General features: G+C 47.7%; 1 protein-coding gene across 1 annotated transcript in view; it reads right to left on the bottom strand.

Annotated features, from left to right (window-relative positions):
* The window catches only part of GCH1 (GTP cyclohydrolase 1), a 39573-nt gene extending 19621 nt beyond the window's left edge, over positions 1 to 19952 (bottom strand). Inside the window, exon 1 of the mRNA XM_075531582.1 lies at positions 19449 to 19952. Within this exon, the coding sequence (XP_075387697.1) occupies positions 19449 to 19791 (343 nt within the window). The 5' untranslated portion in view covers positions 19792 to 19952. The remainder of the gene's footprint in view (positions 1 to 19448) is intronic.
* Between the last annotated feature and the right edge of the window lie 1440 nt (positions 19953 to 21392).

Genomic DNA, 21392 nt, shown 5'->3' with positions numbered 1-21392 from the left:
GAGTATGCCAGGGCTCCTTCCTGCAAGGACAGGGACGCCATGATTCAGCATGACCCGACCGGGCAGAGTAGGACAGAGCTCCCAGAAACCTTCATGGGGACAGACAGCCTCATCCCTTTCTGCCACCTGGTGGCTTCGGGAACTGCCGCCTTGCCTCCAGCCACCCAGCACCTAACCCACTGTGCCACCAGGACCCCTTGTACCTGTTTCTGCCTCCTTTGAGTCTCACCCCCACCGGGGAAGGCTGGTTACAATGCAGACTGTGAGAGCTGTCAGGCCGGGGAAAAGACAGGGAGGAACCTGAAATGCATGTTGCGAAGTGAAAGAAATCAATCTGAAAATGCTTCAGACTGTCTGATTTTGATTCTATGACATTCTGCAAAAGGCCGAACTATAGAGGCAACAGCCAATGGGGGTGGAGAGGGGCTGAAACAGAGGGGCACATTTAGGCCAGCTGTTCTGTGGGTACTGTAATGGCAGACAGAACATTAGCAGCCGTCAAAACCCAGAGGACCGCACAACGCAAAGAGTGGACCCCAAGGTAAATGGGGACTTCAGTCACTAACAAGCATGTATGTGCCCGTACCAATTGTGACAAATGCACCCACCCACACCACTGCAAACAGGAGTGGTGAAACCAAACTATCAGTCAAGTCAAACTCACTGCCGTGGGACCGATCTGATTCACAAGAACCCTGCAAACCCGAGGAGAACCGCCTCTGCAGGTTTCCGAGGCTGGAAATCCTTAGGAAAGGGCCTGTTTTATCCCCCCTCCTACCTTGCCCCACCACCCCGAGCAGCGGGAGGCTCACACAGCAGACCTCCACAGCAGTTAAGGTTGGCCTCTAACAACTCCACCCAGGGTGGCTTCAAACGTCACCTTTCACCTGCAAACCATACTAAAACTCGACTGCCACGGAGTCCATGCAGACCCTACTGAACAGGGTAGAACGAACACACACACACACGCACACGCGCACACACACACACACACACACACGCACAGAGCGTGTGTTTCTGAGATTGTAAATCCTCAAGGAAGTAGGAAGCTTTTCTCCGTGAAGCAGCCGGTGGCTTTCATCTTGTGACCGCACAGTTCGTTAGCTAACTAGCACACCGCACCTGCGTACAGCGCTGCTTATTTACTTCGGGCTCCTACCTGGTAGCTTAAGGCAGTGGAGCGTCTCCACAGTGCCCCGTCAACCACATGCAGAGCCAGTGTTAAACACAGCTCTCCCATGTCTATCCAGTCTGTGTCAGTCTTCACCCTGTGATTTACTTCCTTAAAATAGATCTTTAAAACGAAGGGACTCCAAAGAAACTCAGGCGGACAAAGGACACACAGAGGTCTCACTGCAGCGCTGTTGGTAGCAGCAAAATTTGAACGTGGGGTGTACATCAGAAACTGAGTGTGCACCAGTCTTTGCAGTTTGGGCAGGGTCACAGGATAATGCAACACCCAGCCGTGGAAGTGGGTGGATTTGAGCTGCATGTGCAAACCCTTGAGCGTGCGTAAACCCTGCCCGGTATACATTCGGGGAGAAACCAAATAGCAAAAGGATATGGGCGGAAGAGACGCCCAACGCAGGAGCGCAGCCATCGGGGAAGGAAGGCGGCAGCACCACAAGAGATGCATAGGAAGCTTACCAGCTCGCTGCATTTCCAAGAGCTATTAGAGCAAAATCGCACGGGGCTTCACCAAGTTTGCAAATCATATCTTCATTCCATTGGCCTCCTAAAGCTAAGTTTCTTTGTATTAATAATAGATACTTTGTGCTTTCCTTGAGGCCTTTCACTAATCAAAAGACTTAAACTGGGCTGTTCCGAAAACACCAACCTGTGGTTTGGGGCCCCCTCCCCCCCACCCACCCAGGGAAGGTTAATCAAGAAAGGGGTGACTTTGGGGCAGGGGGGGTGGGATACCCCAGGAAAGAAACCTCACACAGTGCTTCATGCAAATTCTCCTGGAAACCGCCCTAGATCCCACTTAGCAGCTCAAAGGCTCGTGTGCTCCTCCGAGCGTGGCTTTGCTTTCTACGTGCCGCCTGAAAGCGCAGTCCCGTGTCGCAGAGCAATGGGAAGGCCAACGTTCCCATCACGCCCACAGGCCTCTAGGAGCGCTTCAACCTCTGCAGTTTGGCACTTAACATGCAGGCGGACTTGGGCAAACTGAGCACAGACCCAAACACCCCCAGAGTGCCGTCACGCGGTCGGCGGTGATGACTGCAGACCCCCAGCCGCACCATCTGCTGGAGCGGGCAGAGCCGGGCACAGCTGCTACGCGCTCTGTCAACCTTCGCCACCCGCCGCACGTTGGTCCGCGGAGAAGCTCCAAGGTGTTGCCAAGAAGGCTTGTTTATCTGGGGACGTGCTCCTTCCGGCCGTCCTGGCAGAGGTGCGCAGAGAAACACACGGTCTAGGCAGGCAGTCCAACAGAAGTACTAGCTGCCTAGCAGCCCTGATGACATGGAGGGTGAAGCACTGGGAGGCAAGCCTCAAATTCGTGGTTCAAACCCGCCAGCTGCGCCCCAAATGGAAGATGCTGCTGTCTGCTTCTGTAAAGACTCGGCACGTGGCCTGAGAAACCACACTCCATCCGCCCAGGGCGCTGGGAGCGGAGGATACTACTCAGTGGCGCTGGGTTTGGTCTTGGTGTGGTCTCCAAAACAGGGCTGACAGGCACGTCTGGGAAGGCCTAGGAGGGCCAGGCAGGCTCGCTGGTCCTTCAGCCAGGCTCACATTCAACACCGCATGGACTGTTGAGGGGCCAATCTCCAATATGAAGGTCTCTCTACTAATTAATACTTCTTCCTGATTACAATCGCCTCTGTAATTTACTAATGAATCAAACTGGAAGCTGCCAACCATGCACGCTATTAGCTCTCATAATGCTGTCCCAGGAGAATTCTCCTCCTGGTCTTGGTGTACTGCTTCTCTGTTTCTAATGGACCACAAAGAGAGCCTGACAGGTAAGCTAAGGAAACAAAATAAACTGTACCCCAGGAGCCGTTCAAAACGGCACATCTCCCAAATTTAGATGTTTTCATTTGATCATTTTCTGTTATCTTTCGCAATGCAACTGGTAAGCTGAAAGCGGAATTTATGAATCAGATGGTGAGCACTTCAAGGTCTGGTTCACAGTGGTTCTAAAGGAGGGACATACCAGTCTGATAAACTATCCGTGTGCTCCTAAACCCTTATCATGCCACATTCCCCTCAGCCAGGAGATCCCATGCTTGGGGAACCATCTGTAGTCCTGTCCTACAAACCAGTACCAGCAGGTTGGGCGAGTCACCGTCATCAGTGACATACAATTAACTAGGGGCTGAATGAGCCCCTTCAGAACAGTGGTTCCAAATACAGCATTAGAAGACACAGCTCCCTCCCCACACCCCACTGAGAAGGCCTGATCACCTGGGGGTTGGAGGGACCCAGGATGATGTCTTTTACTGGCCCGACCCCATCTGGCGAGCAGTCAGACGAGAGATGAGAGTGGCATGGAAGGTGAGTTGTCAACAGGCCCAGTGCTGGTTTGATATTGCTGTGGTCATGATAAGTCTGCAGGTGACGATGCCTATGGAACACTGTAAGGTCTCCGACCAGCTGGGACTGCTCAGGCCCAGTTCTAAAGGTCTTGGAAAGCAGACGGAATAGGGCAGTAATGTGGCCAAGAAGCTAGACAGAATTTATCCGTGTGGGCAGGGAGGCCACAGTGAAAACAAAAGGGGGACTTCGCACAAGAAAGCAGTGCTCATACCCTAGAAAAAAAGACCAGCCACACAAGAAAGATGTCCCCTACAGCCAATCCACTGGCCTCAGTTTCAAGGTAACACCCTCCAGTCTCATAAGAGGCCCCACACTGATGCCTGAGCTGGACACAAACATCACGACCAAGAAACTTAAGCCGAAATAAGATGCCTATGCATAAAGATAATTAGAGAATAACTATTATGGCAATAGTTTACATAAAGGTAAAAGTAGGTGCTGGGAGGTTTTTTTCTAAAAATGTTTTGTTAAAGATTAAGCATTTGATCCGAGACTTAAAGATCAGATTCTGAAGAGGAACCCTGGATAGAAAAGGGAAACCGGTAACATGTGAAATAAAATACAGAAGCAGAAACCAACAAAAAAAAATCTATTGGCCTCCCTGAGTTAAGTCCATGCATTGGGCCGGAACCCAGGTTTGTTCCCGATGTTAGAGCATTTTTTCAATAGTTTCATCTTTAGTTCGGGGCCCTACCAAGTCCTGCGACAGCGACTCTGCGGGCATCCAAGCCATCTCCACCCTCATTCCACAGATGGAGGAAAGGAGGCTCAGAAATGGAGGTCAGGAGCCTGCTCAAGAAGAGCCAGCTAGTGAGTGTTGAGGCTGGTGTTTATCTCCTGCCTCCCTCCCAGGGCCAGAGACCCAATGCTGCCAGAAGTCAGCCTCACCTACAAGAAGAACCGGCTGGAGAGGGAAAAGCCATAGGTGGGAATGCTGCAATATGCAGGAGTCATGCGATGACATGGCCTAGGGCAACAATAGCAAAGGACATGGAAAGCACAGAACCCACTGTCGACAGTGACTCCGTTACACACATGGGGTCAGAGCTAACGGCCTGCCTGGGAAAGCAGAACAGCGAGCAGCCGTGGATGGCTAGAGCCCAGGGTCACTGCACGTGAGTAGCAAAATCCTTGGTTTTGTTTGTTTTGTGTTGTGCATGTGTGTATGTGTTTTAACTGACTGTACTTTGGTTTATGTGAGAAATTCAGTTAATTTAATGCTCATTTGACCTTTACTTTCTGAAATCAAACAGTTCCAAGGGAAAGGAGAATCCTACTAAATCTTCCAATAAAAAGGCCTTTAAACTATCTATGAAATGTATCTTAGAAGTCCTTCAAAAAAAATCAGGTTTGAATCCAAGTAGGATCCTTTAAGTTTAAAGCAAAGATTCAAATATGCTGTGCCTCCTGCTTGTGAGATTAAGAAGACCTCATTCCTGCAAAAACCTGTCTGATTTAATCAGATCTCAAGACCTGACTTCTAGTTTCTATAAATATGGGGGCTAGAGATACAAATCAACTGGAGCAAAAACAAACCAGGAAATTCTAAAGGTGGGATATTTTACAGGACAGATCACTGGATAGCTGACAAATTATTATCATAGAGCAAGAAGTGGAAGAGACAAGGAAAACTGTCTTAGATTAAAATGTAATCAAATTCAAATGTATGACCCTTCAATGAGTCCTGATTTTAACAAATCATTAGTAAAAAATAGTTTGGACAACTAGGGAAATTTGAATCTAGACTAGGTATTAGGCATGATAACAGAATCTCTAAATGCATGTCCCTGACTTACTCAACAAAATAGGGTAAAATCTTAATTCTACATGTAAGCAGTCAGTATATAGCGCAGTTACATAACTTTGTCTATTTTTGTATTTAAAAAATTTTTAAGGGAAAGTGAATTTCCCAATAGTGAAGGAATATACATTTTCTTGATATCACTATCAAATAATCCAACAAGTCCTTTCTTACAAGAGTACCACTTCCTGTGCTCATAAAACTTTTTGTCAATCCATCTCATTGATGGGCTTTCTCTTTCACTGCCTCTCCACCTTACGGGGCATGATGTCCTTCTCCAGGCTCTGGTCCTTCCTGATAAAACATGTCCCAAGTGTGCCAAGTGTTGCCATCTCCACTTTTTAAAAAATTATTTTATTAGGGGCTCATACAACTCTTATTACAATCAATATATACATCAATTGTGTAAAGCATATTTGTACATTCATTGCCCTCATCATTCTCAAAACATTTGCTCTCCACTTAAGCCCCTGGCATCAGTTCCTCAGTTTTCCCCTCCCTCCCCACTCCCTACTCCCTCATGAACCCTTGATAACTTATAAATTATTATTTTGTCATACCTTATACTGTCTGACGTCTCCCTTCACCCACTTTTCTGTTGTCCGTCTCCCAGGGAGGAGGTTATATGTAGATCCTTGTAATCGGTTCCCCCTTTCCACTCCACCTTTCCGGTATCGCCACTCACACCACTGGTCCTGAAGGGATCATCCGCAGTGGATTCCCTGTGTTTCCAGTTCCTATCTGTACCAGTGTACATCCTCTGGTCTAGCCAGATTTGTAACGCAGAATTGGGATCATGATAGTGGGTGGGGGGGGAGGAAGTATTTAGGAACTAGAGGAAAGCTGTATGTTTCATTGTTGCTACAATGCATCCTGACTGGCTCATCACAACCCTTCCTTAAGGGGATGTCCAGTTGCCTACAGATGGGCTTTGGGTTTCCACTCTGCACTCCACCTGTGATTCACAATGATATGATTTTTTTTTGTTCTAATGATGCCCTGATACTTCATCCCTTCGACACCTCGTGATCGCACAGGCTGATGTGCTTCTTCCATGTGGGCTTTATTGCTTCTGGGCTAAATGGCCGCTTGTGTACTTTCAAGTCTTTAAGACCCAGACACTTTATCTTTTGATAGCCGGGCACCATCAGCTTTCTTCAGCGATTGTATCAGGCCATCCCTACTTCTAAACACACTTTCTCCAAGATTTATTTGTTCTTCTGACAGTCCATGATATACTGTATATACTCCAGTATAAGCTGACCTGAATATCAGCTGAGGCTCCTAATTTTACCAAAAAATGCATTAAAAATGTGCTGAAGAACTCAGCTTATACACAAGCATATTCAATATTCTTCACCATAATTCAAAATCATCCATTCTTCTTCTGTCTCCCTTAGTCACTGTCCAGCTTTCACGAGCATGAGTAATTGAAAATGCCAGGGCTTGGGTCAGGTGCATCTTAGACCTCTTTTGGGAGGAGTGTCTACGAATACCCTGGGAGAAGTCTTTAGACAAGTCCAAGAGGATGTAGGGTAAGGACACAGACCCTGAAGAACATATAGGCGACGAATCTTTTTTAAAATCTGTGCGTCACAGGAAAGTAGAAGACCTGTTACCATGGAGACCGGGGGCATGGTTTGAATGCTTCCAGGGAAAGCACCACCGCTAGCAGCTGGAGGAGCTGGCAGTGCCGGCTCGAGCCTCATCTGTCGGCTTCTGAAGTCAGCACTGAGAGCTGACACATGAAGCTCCGTGGGGCTACAAGGACCTGGGTGCAGGGCAACATCTAAACCAGCTGGGCCTTTAAAAATACAACTCCGAATTCACTCTCTCTCACTGCCAGAGTCAATGCCCGCTCAAGTGACAGTATAGGATAGGGTAGAACTGCCCACCCCTCTGAGTTTTAGAGACTGCAAGTTTTCACAAAGGGTAGAAAGCCTGGTCTTTGGCCCGCAGAACAGGATCAATTCCCAAGCAGAGTACATGCAATTGTATTTTGATAAAGATTACCAAATAAATTACCCTACATAGGGATAGTCCCACTCCCGACAGTCATATTGGTTTCCCCTAAACTTCAGTAACGGGATGCAGAATACATTTCTGGATTTCGGTGTATCTAAAAAGAGGGGAAAGAGGTCTTACAGGACCTACAAGCTGGCAGTTCAAGTCCACCAGCTGTTCCACAGGCAAAATAGGAAGCTGCCTACTCCTATCTCCATAGACTCAGTACCCCATAGAGGGTCCCAATGCATCAGAACCAGCTGATGGCACGAGACTTGGTTGTGATTGTTTTAACTGGGTGACATGTATCCGGGGGCCGTCTGCATTTCTCTCACTGAGGGTGAGGTGAAGCATCTTTCCATTCATCAAGAGTCACTGGTATCTTTCTTCCCATGAACTGTTAACTGCTCCCTTGCCTTTCCCACTTTTCCATATATTGTTGGACCAATTCCCAGGAGGTCCTTAAGTATTAGGCTGATTAGTCTTTTGTATACGACATGAGTTCTAAATATCTTCCCAGCTTGTCATTTGACCTCACTTATGATAGTGTTTGACATATGCAAAACCTTAAATTTTATGTCACTGAAGTTCCTTATAAAACTAAATGTTTCCTGCCCTACAAAATAAATTTAACAACCTTATATATTTAACCTTATTTAAAACTCATCCTAAGTTTACATAGAGTTGAAAAGAAAGTTGAGTTCCCACACACACTTCTTCTTTTTTTAAATCACTTCATTGGGGGCTCGTACAACTTTTATTGCGATCCATATTTACATCCATTGCATCAAGTACATTTGTTGCCCCCATTATTCTCAAAACATCTGCTTTCCACTTGTGCCCTTGGAATCAGCTCCTCAATTTTTCCTTTCCCTCCCCATTTCCCCCTCCCTCATGAACCCTTGATAATTTATAAATTATTATTCTTTTGTCTTATCTTACACTGCCCGATGTCTCCCTTCACCCACTTTACTGTTGTCCATCCCTCAGGGAGGAGGTTAATGTAGATCCTTGCAATCGGTTCCCACTTTCTATCCCACCTTCCCTCCACCCTCCCGGTGTCACCACTCTCATCACTGGTCCTGAGGGGTTCATCTGTCCAGGGCTCCCTGTGTTTCCAGTTTCTATCTGTACCACTGCACATCCTTTGGTCTAACCAGGTTTGTAAGCTAGAATTAGGATCATGATAGTTGGGGGAGGGAAGGAAGCATTTAAAAACTACAATGTTTTCCCCAAAATAAGACGTACTTACAGTTTTGTCTCTTGCTAAAATATAAGGCACCCCCAAAAATAAGGCCCCCAGAAGCTACCATAACTCTGGACTCTTGACCATAGTGGCGGGTGCTGCCACGCAGCTCACTGTTGGCAGCAGCGCAGCTGGAGCAGACAGGAAGTGCAAGGTCTTTTATAATAAAACAATAAATGTGTACCATATTCTTCTTCATGGAAAAATAAGTTATCCCCTGAAAATAAGACCTAGCGCATCTTTGGGAGCAAAAAATTAATATAAGACACTGCCTTATTTTCAGGGAAACAGGGTAGAGGAAATTTGCATGTTTCATTGTTGCTATACTGCACCCTGACTGGCTCATCTCCTCCCCACTACCCCTCTGAAAAGGGATGTCCAGTTGCCTACAGATGGGCCTTGAGTCCCCACCCCGCACTCCCCCTCATTCATGATAATATGATTTTGTGTTCTTTGGTGCTTCATACCTGGTCCCTTTGACCCCTTGTGATCACACTGGCTGGTGTGCTTCTTCCGTGTGGGCTTTGTTGCTTCTGAGCTAGATGGTCACTTGCTTACCTTCAAGCCTCTAACACTCCATGTGCTATATCTTTTGATAGCTGGGCACCATCAGCTTTCTTCACCACATTTGCTAGGCACCCATCTGTCTTCAGTGATCGTGTTGGGAAGGTGGGGATCATGGAGTGTCCGTTTAGTCGAGCAAAGTGTTCTTGCATTGAGGGAGTACGTGAGTGGAGGCCCAACATCCATCTGCTACCTTACTACTAAACTTATATATATATGCACATAAGTATATTTCCCCATCATCATAAATATATTTACATTGAGCGAGTACTTGAGAAGAGGCCCAATATCCATCTGCTACCTTAATACTAAACCTATAAATATATGCACATAAATCTATTTCCCCATCATCATATATAAATATATTTACATATGTACATGCCTGTATTTAGGCCTCTATATATGCCCTTTGCCTCCTAGCTCTTTCCTCTATTTCCTTTGCTCTCGTGGTCAGTCTTCATTCCTCTCCGCTTCATTGTCCTTGATCACGCCCTACCAGGCCTCTCACCCTCGCCTTGTCACTGGTTTTGAATCATTCCTTGTTCCTTTGGCCCTGGGTTGGTTAACACCACTTCCTTTCCCCCACCTTCCCCTCTCCTATGTCCTCCCCCCAACCATCAATCCGTTTTTCTCCTCCAGATTATTTATCCAGCCTATCTTGTCTAGATAGACCTGCAGAGATGATAATATGCACATAAAATCTCGACAGCATCAAACAAAGTGACACAGAAAAACAAAGCCAGGACAGCGGCAACAAAAAAAGCCACTGACATACAAAACCAAAAGGAAAGAAAGAAAAGCCTGTAAACACTTCAAGGTCTGTTTGTTGACCTTTGGGAGTGTTTTACTATGAGTCTGATGGGGTACCACGCCCTAGACCCAAAGTCTATTTTGGTATTCCCTGGGGACTTCCTGGTTCTGCGCCCCTTGCTGTTCTATTGGCCCTTAGTGTTTTGCCTCGGTGTGGTGGGGTCAGCTTGGTCACACATCCCACACTGTGTCTCCAGTGTTGTCCCATGTAGGGCTATGGGTCAGTGCAGGGTGTCGCATCTTGTAGTCCCACATCCCCTTCTTTACAGAAAGGCTCTAGTTAATGTAATCAGGAATTACCCAAACATTATTTTTCAACTTATAAGGACTTGGGCGGAGCCCTGGTGGTGTAGTAGTTATGCATTGGGCTGCTACCGCTAGGCCAGCAGTTCGGAACTGGAGACCACCGGCAGTCCACGCTGAAGCAGAACGAGGACGTCTCCTCCAGTAGTTCCTGAGGCTCAGACACCCTCGGGCCCTTCTCTCCTGTCCGGCCGGCTTGTTGGGTCAGAGTTAACTCCATGACAGTGAGCGTGGTTTCTTGAGTTATTCATTAAGTCCTTGGTTTAAAATAGTCATTTAGTGGCTTCTGGCTTTCTACAGAAGTACTTGCCATCGTTTTTGAAGCATTCTTGATTCAATTAAAATTGGGGTTTCTGGAGGCCTGGATTTTGTTTTGTCTTCTTTTGGGGGAAGGGGGGCAAGTCTGAGTCTAAGTAATATAGTAGTTTATGGGAATATGTGAAACAAAGCCAATGGAGCAAAAAGAGCAAAACTTGGGATGTGAAGCTGAAGGCAACGACTCCCCAGCAACACATGGCTGGAGGGAGACGAGAGCACCCACAGAGAGCCTACAGCCTCACGAACCTGCCCTGGTCTCGCGGCCTCGCAGCTGTCTGCCTTTGACACCGCGCTGTCCTACCGCGGTTCTATCTCTAATGCCAGTGGAAAAATCATTTGAGTTTTCCTTTGCCGGCAGGTGACATGCACTCAGGCTTTCATGGGTTTTACTTTATAATAAGTTACAAGAAAGTTAAATAGACTAATCAATATAGGATGTGAGTCTTCGTTTGGAATTCTGATTCAAAATACCCACTTGTAGTGAGACAGCAATAAGAAGATCAGATAGCATACATACTGGCTAGATGTTTAATACTAAGGAATTATTAAATCAAGTCTTCTGAAGAACTTATCTGTGAGAGATCTATTTATCTTAGATACAACATATCTGGAATTTACTTTGAAATAAGTCAGTGGGGAAGAGTATAATGTAAATGAAGCAGGGGAGAAAGGTGTACGTGAACAAGATTAACCTACATTTATGCTGATAATTATTGACGCTGGGTGGGATACACATGGACGCTCCTTGTACTATTCTCATTTTATGGATACTTGAAAATTTCCACAATCAAGAATTCTAAAACTGGCTGCAATCCTGATAAATTATCTATGGAGATTTTGTTCTATACTCATACATATGTCTTTACCTTGGCAGCAAATATATCCACAATGTGGTGAAGCATATAGGGACTCACTTATAGAAATTTCTTAGATATAACCGTGCACTCTAAGAGACTGCATTGCAGGGTCTAGGACACTAGGACCATAGTCCTGGAGGACGCCAAGGCCTATTGGTGTAACAGCTCACGAAAACCCTTCGACAGGCGACTTGGTTGAGCAGTAAGGAGCCTTACAAGCTGGTGAGTGAGGGGAAACCAAGTTTGTGAAGGGTCGTCTAACGTGCAACTCTTGGTCTCTCCGCCTGGAGGTAAGAAGGGTGATGAAAATCAAGACATGTGGAAACAATAAATCCAATGAACTAATGGATCATGCAAACAGTCACCACAACTTTGAAACCAGAAGCACTAGACGGTGCCCAGCTACCACTACCAACGGCTCTAAAAAGGATCACATTAGGGAGTCCTGGATAGCGTGGGGGGAAAGCTCCAACTCATAAAAAAGGACCAGGCTTCCTGGAGGTTGGTGACTGAAGGAAACCCCACCGAGACCGTGGCCCTTAGTTACCCTTCAAATCTGGAAATGAACTCATGCCCAAGGCTCAAGTGTCAGCCAGATAGCACTGTTCTAAGAGGGGAACAGTAGCACCCATGATATACTCAGGCCTTAGAATAATCACTATTTGAGATGAAAGAGGGGAGGCAGCAATTCAAAAGGGCAAAGGTCAGAAGGGTTAGGAAGGGAGGAAGAAGACCCACAGGGAAGAAATGAGCTAAGTGATCCTACATATGACTATTACAATCAGTGAAATGAAATACAATTATGTATGAACTGCTGAATGGAAAACTTCACCACTCACTAACAATAGTGTTATAAAATGCTTCTTCCATGGGTGTTCTGATGTAGCAAACAAGCAGCCTGCAGTTCAATAGGTACCAAGGACTCCTTTGCTATGGGTATGGAAAAGGAGCCATCCAGTTGATAAAACCACTGCCATTTATTAAGCACCTGTGTACAAGGCACTGCATTAGGAGTTTAGAGGTTGTGTTTCTGCCTTTCTGCCCTTAAGAATTCAATTCCAGGAGGGTAAGGGGAGGGAAGGTGGGGGAGGGTGGAAAAAGGGAGAAACAATCACAATGACCTACTACAACCCCTTCCTAGGGGGGGGGGGTGGCCAACAGAAAGGGTAGGCGAAGGGCAACAGCAGTCAGAGTAAGACATGGGGGAAAAATTTCTTTAAATAAACTATCAAGGGGTCATGAAGGGGGGAGGGGGGAAGGAGCAGATATCAAGGGATCAAGTAAAAAGAAAATGTTTTGAAAATGGTGATGACAACATATGCCCAAATGTGTTTGACACAATGTATGGATGGATGGATGGATGGATGATGATAAGAGCTGTAAGAGCCCCCAATAAAAAGAATTCAATTCAAACCAAGTCCTCTGTGCACTGGGCAACTTGCTGGGTGCTGGAGATTCAAAGGCATGCAGACAGTCATTCACTGAATACATTTAGGAAACTGCTAGCAAGGCTGTAACCAGAGGCGCCCTGGAGGCACAGTGTTAAGCACTCAGCAGCTAATTGAAAGGTCAGCAGTTCAAGTCCACCACCAGCTATGCAGGAAAAAATTGTGGCAGTCAGCTTCCATAAGGGTTACAGCCTTAGCAAACCTATGGGGAAGTTCAACTCCGTTTAAGAGAGTCAGCATTGACTCACCAGCAATGGGAGGCAAAATTCTAATGAGTGGCTGTCCTCTTGACCTTGACTTGACATTTATTTATCTCCCTTCAGATCCCATTGATTATGGATCACTTTGATTACCAAAACTCAGAACTTAAAACTATGTCGAACACTTTCATCTGCATTAACTCAACTGTTCATGTAATCCAGGATTTCATAACCAAAAATGTATTTAAAATCAGACAGTTGCCCCCTTCTGGTAAATTTTAATACTGCAATCTAACTCTGAAATACTGGACTCAAATTGCAGAGCTGTGCTGCAAATGAGTGAGTGGGGGCAATGCCCAGGCATGGAAGTTTGTAGAGCTGGGTGAAGCCAACAGCAAGGAAGACACACAGACACACACGTACCCATCAACAGACATTGCCCACAGGTATGGTTTCCATGCTCCATCATCCCTCCAGTTCCACTACTTTCAAGTTACATGATCTTTGGCAGTCTCCCTGGCCCATTTCCTTACTTATAAATTATATTGGCTACCCCATAGGAGCAGCTATAGTCACACACCTAGTGGATTTGGAACACGGTGATTCAGCACCCTCATACGAGTATTATTGAGATGTCAACTCAAGCGCCACTCGCTGCCTTAGCCACACCCCCACCTCCCAGGGCAGATCTAGGCTTTACTGAAATGCGCTCACTGAGCTGAGATCCTTGGCTGGGCACCTTTCTCGGTCTGTGATTACCATTTGTCTGATTTGCAGATTCTTGTCCACTATACTTGAAGTCTCATTACTCTTTAGTGTTAAATACATCACAGGATGGCGTTGGTTGGTATTTCAAAGATAAGCTTCTCCCACAGGTCAAAAAAAAGTTTAGAGAAACCTGCAGGATTGGCTTTTCTACCCCATTCTCAAACACTCTGTAATGACTTCAACTTTCTACCCAAATGCATGCTTCCAAGGCCATGGAGGATTGCACCAGGTTTGTTCATCTTCTCTTTAACCCACATGCTCTCTCAGCACAACAGCTGACAGATCAAAGTCCTGTGAAAGTTTTCACGGGCAACTGCAATTAAAGCAGTCAAAATTGTGAACAAACCAAGAATATATCGATTATGCTTCTCATATGGTACCTCTTCTTAGGTGAAGCTCACTTTTCTATTAATATCATTTTTTAAACTCGGGGCCTTTCAACTACAATATGGGAAGGGGTTGCAGTATGAGGGGGGCTAAAAACTAGTGGAAAATGGAATCATAGAATTTTTACAAAAATACTTGGACCTCGAGGACCTGATGCAAGGGGCTTAAGTGGAGAGCAAATGCCTTGAGAATGATTGGGGCAGGGAATGTGTGGATGTGCTTTATACAATTGATGTATGTATATGTGTGGATTGTGGTAAGAGTTGTATGAGTCCCTAATAAAATGTAAAAGAAGAAAAGAGAAAAAAATGATTAGGGCAAAGACTGTACAGATGTGCTTTATACAATTGATGTATGTATATATATGAACTGTGAAAAGAATTGTATGAGCCCCAATAAATTGTTAAAATTAAAAAAAAAATACTTGAACCTCTCATATTACTGATTTTTTTCATACAATTTATAGTCCACCATCACAGACCCAATTTATAAGAAATCTGTGATTCAAAATTACAAAGAAAACCTTTTGTAATGGCAACTACACGTTAGTACCCTGTGACTAAGGCTAATTTTTGCAGTGGAAAAAAAAAAGTCCAATTATCTGGCATGATTGTCCTTGGAGAATACAGGGCATCTTGCAGTGACAAAGGCTTCAGCACATGACTCACTACGCCCCTGTCCATGCATGGTGCATGCGCCTCCTCCATCGGGGTGGGGAAACGCTCACTCACGCAGCATCCACGGCAGATGCGGGTCCCGCTCCCACACTTCCCTAAATGGGGAGCCCTGACAGCCTGGTTTATAAAACCAACCCTGTCAGGCAGCCGGGACGAGACAGGCTAAAACCTCCTGCAAGCAGAAATGTGACCAAGAGACCAGAGTGTCAAGACGCTATGCACACCCATAAACTCAGGAGAAAGAATCACAGTCATCTGCATTTGGATCAGGATAGCGGAACAGGTGGTTGAACCTTCACTGGAAGAAGCCAGCAGGAAGGTCAGCCAGAGGCACAAGAGGTAAGAATGTCAGAAGAAAGGATCCTCAATTTTAATTCAGAATAAAGTCCACTGCCAATCCCAATTCATGGTGATCATGTCGGACAGAGTAAACTTCTCTCAGAAAGGTTTCCAAGACGGCAAATCTTTACGAACAGAGAGCCTAATCTTTCTCCCAATGAGTAGATAATGGGTTTGACCAGCCACCTGGCAGCTAGCCAGGGCTTAACCCACTGTACCACCAAAGATCCTTTTTATTGAATGTTTGTTTTGAATGACAGAGCAGTGGAATGTCAGAGGAAGATACCTTATATAGAGACCTCACACCAAAGAAAACTCACGGGAGAGGTTATGGCCCTGGCCCACCCTCAGGTCTACAGCTACAGGTCGACTGTGAACAGTGACCTGGATACTTACACAATCCTGACCCAGTTGGGGGTGGGGTGGGGGCATGTCACCGATTGACACAGGTGCACAGTGGAAACTTGGGAAAAGGTGTATTTCGCATGGCTTATTGGAGAGAAGGGGCAACATAGGGAGGGTTGACAAATTCCCAGCAACCCTAAAGGAATCAATTCTTTTGAGGAATTCAAGTTCTCCAAATAAATAAAAATAAGGAATTGTGTGGGCAGGTTTTCTGTTAGTCTCTCCTATAATCCCTAAAGATTTGTAGATCTCGGTTCCTCCGCAACCTCTGCAGCTCACTCATCTCCTCCTTCCTTCTCCCGGTCACCATTTCAGGCTCATTCTTCCAAGCCTAGGCTGCCTTCTCTTATAATCAGTTGCCTCTGAAAAGTCAATTTAAAGTGTCTCACGTGGGGTCCTCTAGAGATCAGAGGCTTTCAGCCTTTTGACCACAACCCATAGGAAGAAGTCGATTTTATACCTGGAGTCAGTACATGCGCACACTTCGTAAACAAATCCCTTTAAATATTTACACACTGGTCTGTCCCTTCTACTCTTTTGTTATTGTTTCTTAAATGCTGGTTGACATTCTTTTTTTTAAAAAAACATTTTATTAGGGACTCATACAACTCTTATCACAATCCATACATACATCAATTGTGTAAAGCACATCTGTACATTCTTTGCCCTCATCATTTTCAAAGCATTTGCTCTCCACTTAAGCCCTTTGCATCAGGTCCTCTTTTTACCCCTCCCCCCTCCCTCATGAGCCCTTGATAATTTTAAATTATTATTTTGCCATATCTTGCCCTGTCTGGCGTCTCCCTTCACCCCCTTTTCTGTTGTCCATCCCCCAGGGAGGAGGTCACATGTAGATCCTTGTAATCGGTTCCCTCTTTCTAACCCACTCACCCTCTACTCTCCCAGTATCGCCCCTCACATCCCTGGTCCTGAAGGTATCATCCACCCTGGATTCCCTGTGCCTCCAGCCCCCATATGTACCAGTGTACAACCTCTGCCCTATCCAGTCCTGCAAGGTAGAATTTGGATCATGGTAGTTGGGGGGAGGAAGCATCCAGGATCTGGGGGTAAGCTGTATTCTTCATCGGTGCTACCTCGTACCCTGACTGACCCATCTCCTCCCCTAGATCCCTCTGCAAGGGGGTCTCCAGTGGCCGACAAATGGGCTTTGGGTCTCCACTCTGCACTTCCGCAGGTTAACATTCTATGGCCTTTAATGTCATGCCAAGGAACAGGTCACAATTAACAGTTTAAAAGGCTTAGGAGATGAGATATCCACTAAGTATAAGTGGCTAAAGACTGCCTGGATTCAAATTCTGCCTCAGTTTCCTCTGGGTATAAAACCAAACTCACTTCCATGAGTCAAATAAGACTCAGAGTGAGTCTATAAAACAAAATAGAACTGCCCCTTTATGTTTCTGAGTCCTCAAATCGTTCAAGGAGTAGAAAGCCTTGTCTTTCGGAGGGCTTCGAATGGCTGCCCTTGGGTTAGCAGCCCAAACAAATCGTCGTCTATTGTGCCACCAGGGCTCCTAGGCTGGATGTAAGTGAACAGTGTTTACCTCCGAGTAGCGGACTCACCAAGACCATCCACAGAAAGCATTCAGCACGTGAAAAGCATCCACCTGACAGCTATTCTTTTGTGGTTCACAGATCTTTTACTTTATTATGGTAAAATAGACCCAAAGCTCACCATCCTACCATCTCAAACAATTCAGTATATTCACCATGTTACACAAACACCATCTAGTTCCAGAACATTTCCATCCTCCAAAAGGAAGCCCTGCCCCCCCCCCTCACACTGAGCAGGTGTGCTCCCCAGGCTTTCCCCACCCCCGCTACTCTTCTGGGACTGTTTCAGCAATAAACTACCATCGAACAGTTTCCTAACATGGTAGGAAGTGTTCTTTGGAATCATCAGTTGCCTCTGCCTGAATGAGGGTTCCTGCCCTCAGCAAACCTGTCTGCCACTCTAAGGACCTGTGGTCAGTCTCAGGATCGGCAGTCACTGGCCCTTTGGGTCTGCATGTTAGGGTACAGACCACTGCGGCAGTGCAGATCCTCCATGCTGGCTGAACCAGAAGGAGCAAGACCCGGGAGGCTCTCCTTCCCTCCACCTTAAGAACAGACCTGTGTGCGTTCAAGGGAGCAGCCCTCCGCCAGAGACAAGCCGTCTGTGTGGGTGAAACTCTCCTTGGAGGCTTCCACCTCTTCCCTGCAGAGGGTATCGCGCACACACTGGGCAGAGGTGAGGGCCGGGACTCCGCTTTAGGATGCAGTAACACTTCCTTTTGAGGCCCCACCAAACACAATAAGAATTCCCACCCTTCCTCTAGTTTCAAAGGTTAGGCAAAAATAACTTCTTCCCTGGATCTGTGCCACTTCGGGTCTACCCTGTCCACATTCACTCAGAGAAACTTGACAGAGGTGTGCGAGTTCCCCTGTCTTTGAGAAATGGCGAAGGTGAGGGTGAGGGCTCCTACACGGCACCAAGGTGGGGATGGGGTTGAGGAGCTGGGTCCCAGGCAACAAGCCGTAAATGTGTATTTACTTATCTTTCATTAAGAAATCATTACGCGTGCATGGAGGCTGGGGTGGAAAGGGGAACCGATTACAAGGATCTACATACATATAAGCCCCTCCCTGGAGGACGACAACAGAAAAGGGGGTGAAGGGAGACACTGGACAGGGCAAGATATGACAAAATAAAACTTTATAAATTATCAAGGGCTCATGAAGGAGTGGAGAGCGGGGAGGTAGGGGGAAAATGAGGAGCTGATGCCAGGGGCTTACCTGGAGAGCAAATGTTTAGAAAATGATGAGGGCAAAGATTGTACAGATGTGCTTTATACAATTGATGTATGTATGGATTGTGATAAGAGTTGTATGAGCCCCTAAAAATAATTTTTAAAATATCATTATACAGCAGTCCTCTTTACTTTTACACACACACACACACACACACACACACTTCACTGCTTTCTTAACCCGGGGTGAAAAGTCCCGCCCAGCTCAAGTGCCCACAGCACTGAACCACCCTGCCCATACGCCTCTGTGCCCCAATCCCATCTCACCTCCTCGACCCCCGGGGGAGCCGCAGGTAAGAGTCTCTGGGCCCTTTGGGCTTTGGAGATAAGATGAAATTTGTTCCAAGCAGCAAAGAGCTCAAGAAATCTCCCACCCGGAGCCCCGGAGAAACCCGTACCCTGGGTCAGGGTAAAGACTGGAAAGTCCTGAGCTGGAATCAACTTGAGGTGGGCAAAAGGGAAATTGTAGCTCTCCGTGAGATCCTGTCCCCACCCCACCCCCTATCCCCCAACGGCGCTGGTCTGTGAATTTGAAGCAATGGATCTGCGCTTCATCTCGAAACTCCAGCAGCCAGGCTGCACACGAGGGCTACCGAAAAAACAGCAGCTTCAGACCTAGGAAGCCGACAGGTGACCCCAGTCTTGGGCAAGTTCGGGCCCCACATACTCCAGCTCCACCCCGTCACCCCGCCCGGGGGAGGCGAGAGGGCCTGTGGGCTCCCTCACCGGTACTCGCGGACCGCGGCGCCCCGCGTTCGAGGAGGGGGCTGCGCGGAGCGTGGGGAGGAGCCCGCGGGGGTGTCTGCAGCTGATCCCCGGGCGGAGGGCGCCCCTCGCACGATTCCCCCGTGGGCGACTGCAGGGGTGACAGCGCTGGAGTCCAAGGGCCAAGAGGAAAGCAACTCCGGAAACTCCGGAGCCCCGCGCGCACCCCGCCGCCCCGGCTCCGCGCCCCCGGCCGCACCGACCTGCGATGGTCTCCTGGTAGCCCTTGGTGAAGAACTGCATGGCCGTGGCCGCCCTCCAGGGCGTCTTGAGCAGCCCCTGCCGCTGGGGGTCCTCGCCCAGCGAGCGCAGGATGGACGAGTAGGCGGCCGCCAGGTTGGGGAGGTTCAGCTCGTTATCCTCCTTGCTGCGCGGCCGCTGGCCCTTCCAGCCGTCCGCCGGCTGGGCGCTCTTAGCCTCGGGCCGCGGGGACTTCTCCGCCGGCCGGCTCTGCCCGGGCCGCGGAGACTCCGGCTCGGGGAACCCATTGCTGCACCTGGCGCCCCGCGGCTTCTCCGCCGGCGCCCGCACCGGGCCCTTCTCCATGGACCCGCCGCTGCCGCTCCGGAGGGACGACGGGGTCTTCGAGCGCCGCAACTCAACTTCTGCAGCGGCCGCGGACGGGGCTGCGACAAGTCCCCGGAAGAAGGAAGGCGACGGGGCCACCTGGCGAGGACGCGCTCAGAACCCAGGGCAGACACGGGCTGCCCATCGCGCACCGCTTCCTATTTATGGCCCAGCCGCGCCGAGGCGCCGCGGGCGCTCCCATTGGCCGGGCTCGCCCTGCGTCATTGCGCTAGCCCCGCCCCGGCCCCGCCCCCGGCCCCGCCCCGGAGAGTGGACCCAGACCCCGTAAAGGGCGCGTGTTCGGCTCAGCCAGCAAGCTGAGACTGAGTCGTTGTCCCACCCCGCCGGACCAGGGAGTGTGTTGACCCTCGGATTGTCACCGTGAGAACAGAACGCGAACGAAAGCAGGTTCCTGGAACTCCGGCGGGGTGACATTGAGTCTGAGCTATCCCTGGGCTCAGTGTGCATCACTGGAGGGTCACCTCCTTTCCAAAAACCAGACCACTGGCATAGAGTCGAATCCAATTGATACCGGCTGTTCTGCCAGGGTAGAACCGCCCCAGTGGGTTCCCGAGGCTAAATCTTTATAGAAGCAGACAGCCTCGTCTTTCTACCACAGAGCAGCTGGTGGGTTAGAACGGCTTACCTTGCACTTAGCAGCTCCCTGAATAGCCTCGGACGCCACCAGGGCTCCTGCCCCCTCATCGCCAGGGCCAAGGAAAGCGTAGCCTTGGAACTGCTCTAGTCCCTTCGCCCAGTGAAAGAGAAGCAAACGGGTGGCCTTCCCACCAAGGAAAGGACCGAGTTGAGCAGTCGGTACGGTGACCAATTCTTAATGTTTTCTATGACAAGAGAATACGGTGGCTTTGGGTGTCCATTAGTGAAACAGCATTGTGACTAGCATTCCAGTTCTTGCGTGCGTGGGTTTACCCCAAACTGTAAACACATGCCTGCTCTCAGTAGATGGCTGCAGACAAGTTCTCTCAGGAATACACGTGACTGCTTCTTGTTACCAAGAACTAAAAAAAAAAGAAAAACATTGAAAGGGAACAGGGTTTGAGTCCCTCCAGGATGTCAAGATTGCCTTTTTGATGTAAATCAAAGAGGGCAGAATTATCTGGGGCAGGATTTGAGAGTAGGCAACACTACCCCCTTCAGACGCATTCAAACACTTCCAGTGTTCCAGTGTTCCAGTCCTGCTGACATACAGTGACCCTATATCACAGGGGAGAACTGCCCCAAGAGTTTCCAAGACTCTAATTGTTTATGGAAATTAAAAATCCTGTCTCCAGTCTTCTCCAGCAGAGCAGCTGGTGGTTTTGAACTGCTAACCTTTTGGATCGCAGTCCAATGTGTAACCACTGTACCGCCAGGAGATTAAAATAAATAATTAATTAAAAAACAATAAAGAGAGGATTTTTTTGTGCTATAGAAAAACATATTTTGAAGTCAGGGCTAATTTAAAAAATTTAACAAAACTCAGGTGTACATCCTCCTAAATCACCAAAGGTTTTTACAATGAGTTTACAAGACAGATGCCCCACATAAAACAGCAATTTTTAGCAGCAACGATGAAACAT

The sequence above is a fragment of the Tenrec ecaudatus genome, chromosome 14 (assembly GCF_050624435.1).
Source record: "Tenrec ecaudatus isolate mTenEca1 chromosome 14, mTenEca1.hap1, whole genome shotgun sequence".
Taxonomy (NCBI): Eukaryota; Metazoa; Chordata; class Mammalia; order Afrosoricida; family Tenrecidae; genus Tenrec; species Tenrec ecaudatus.
Note: the sequence above shows the minus strand (reverse complement) of the source record. Positions and strands in the feature narration are given on the sequence as shown.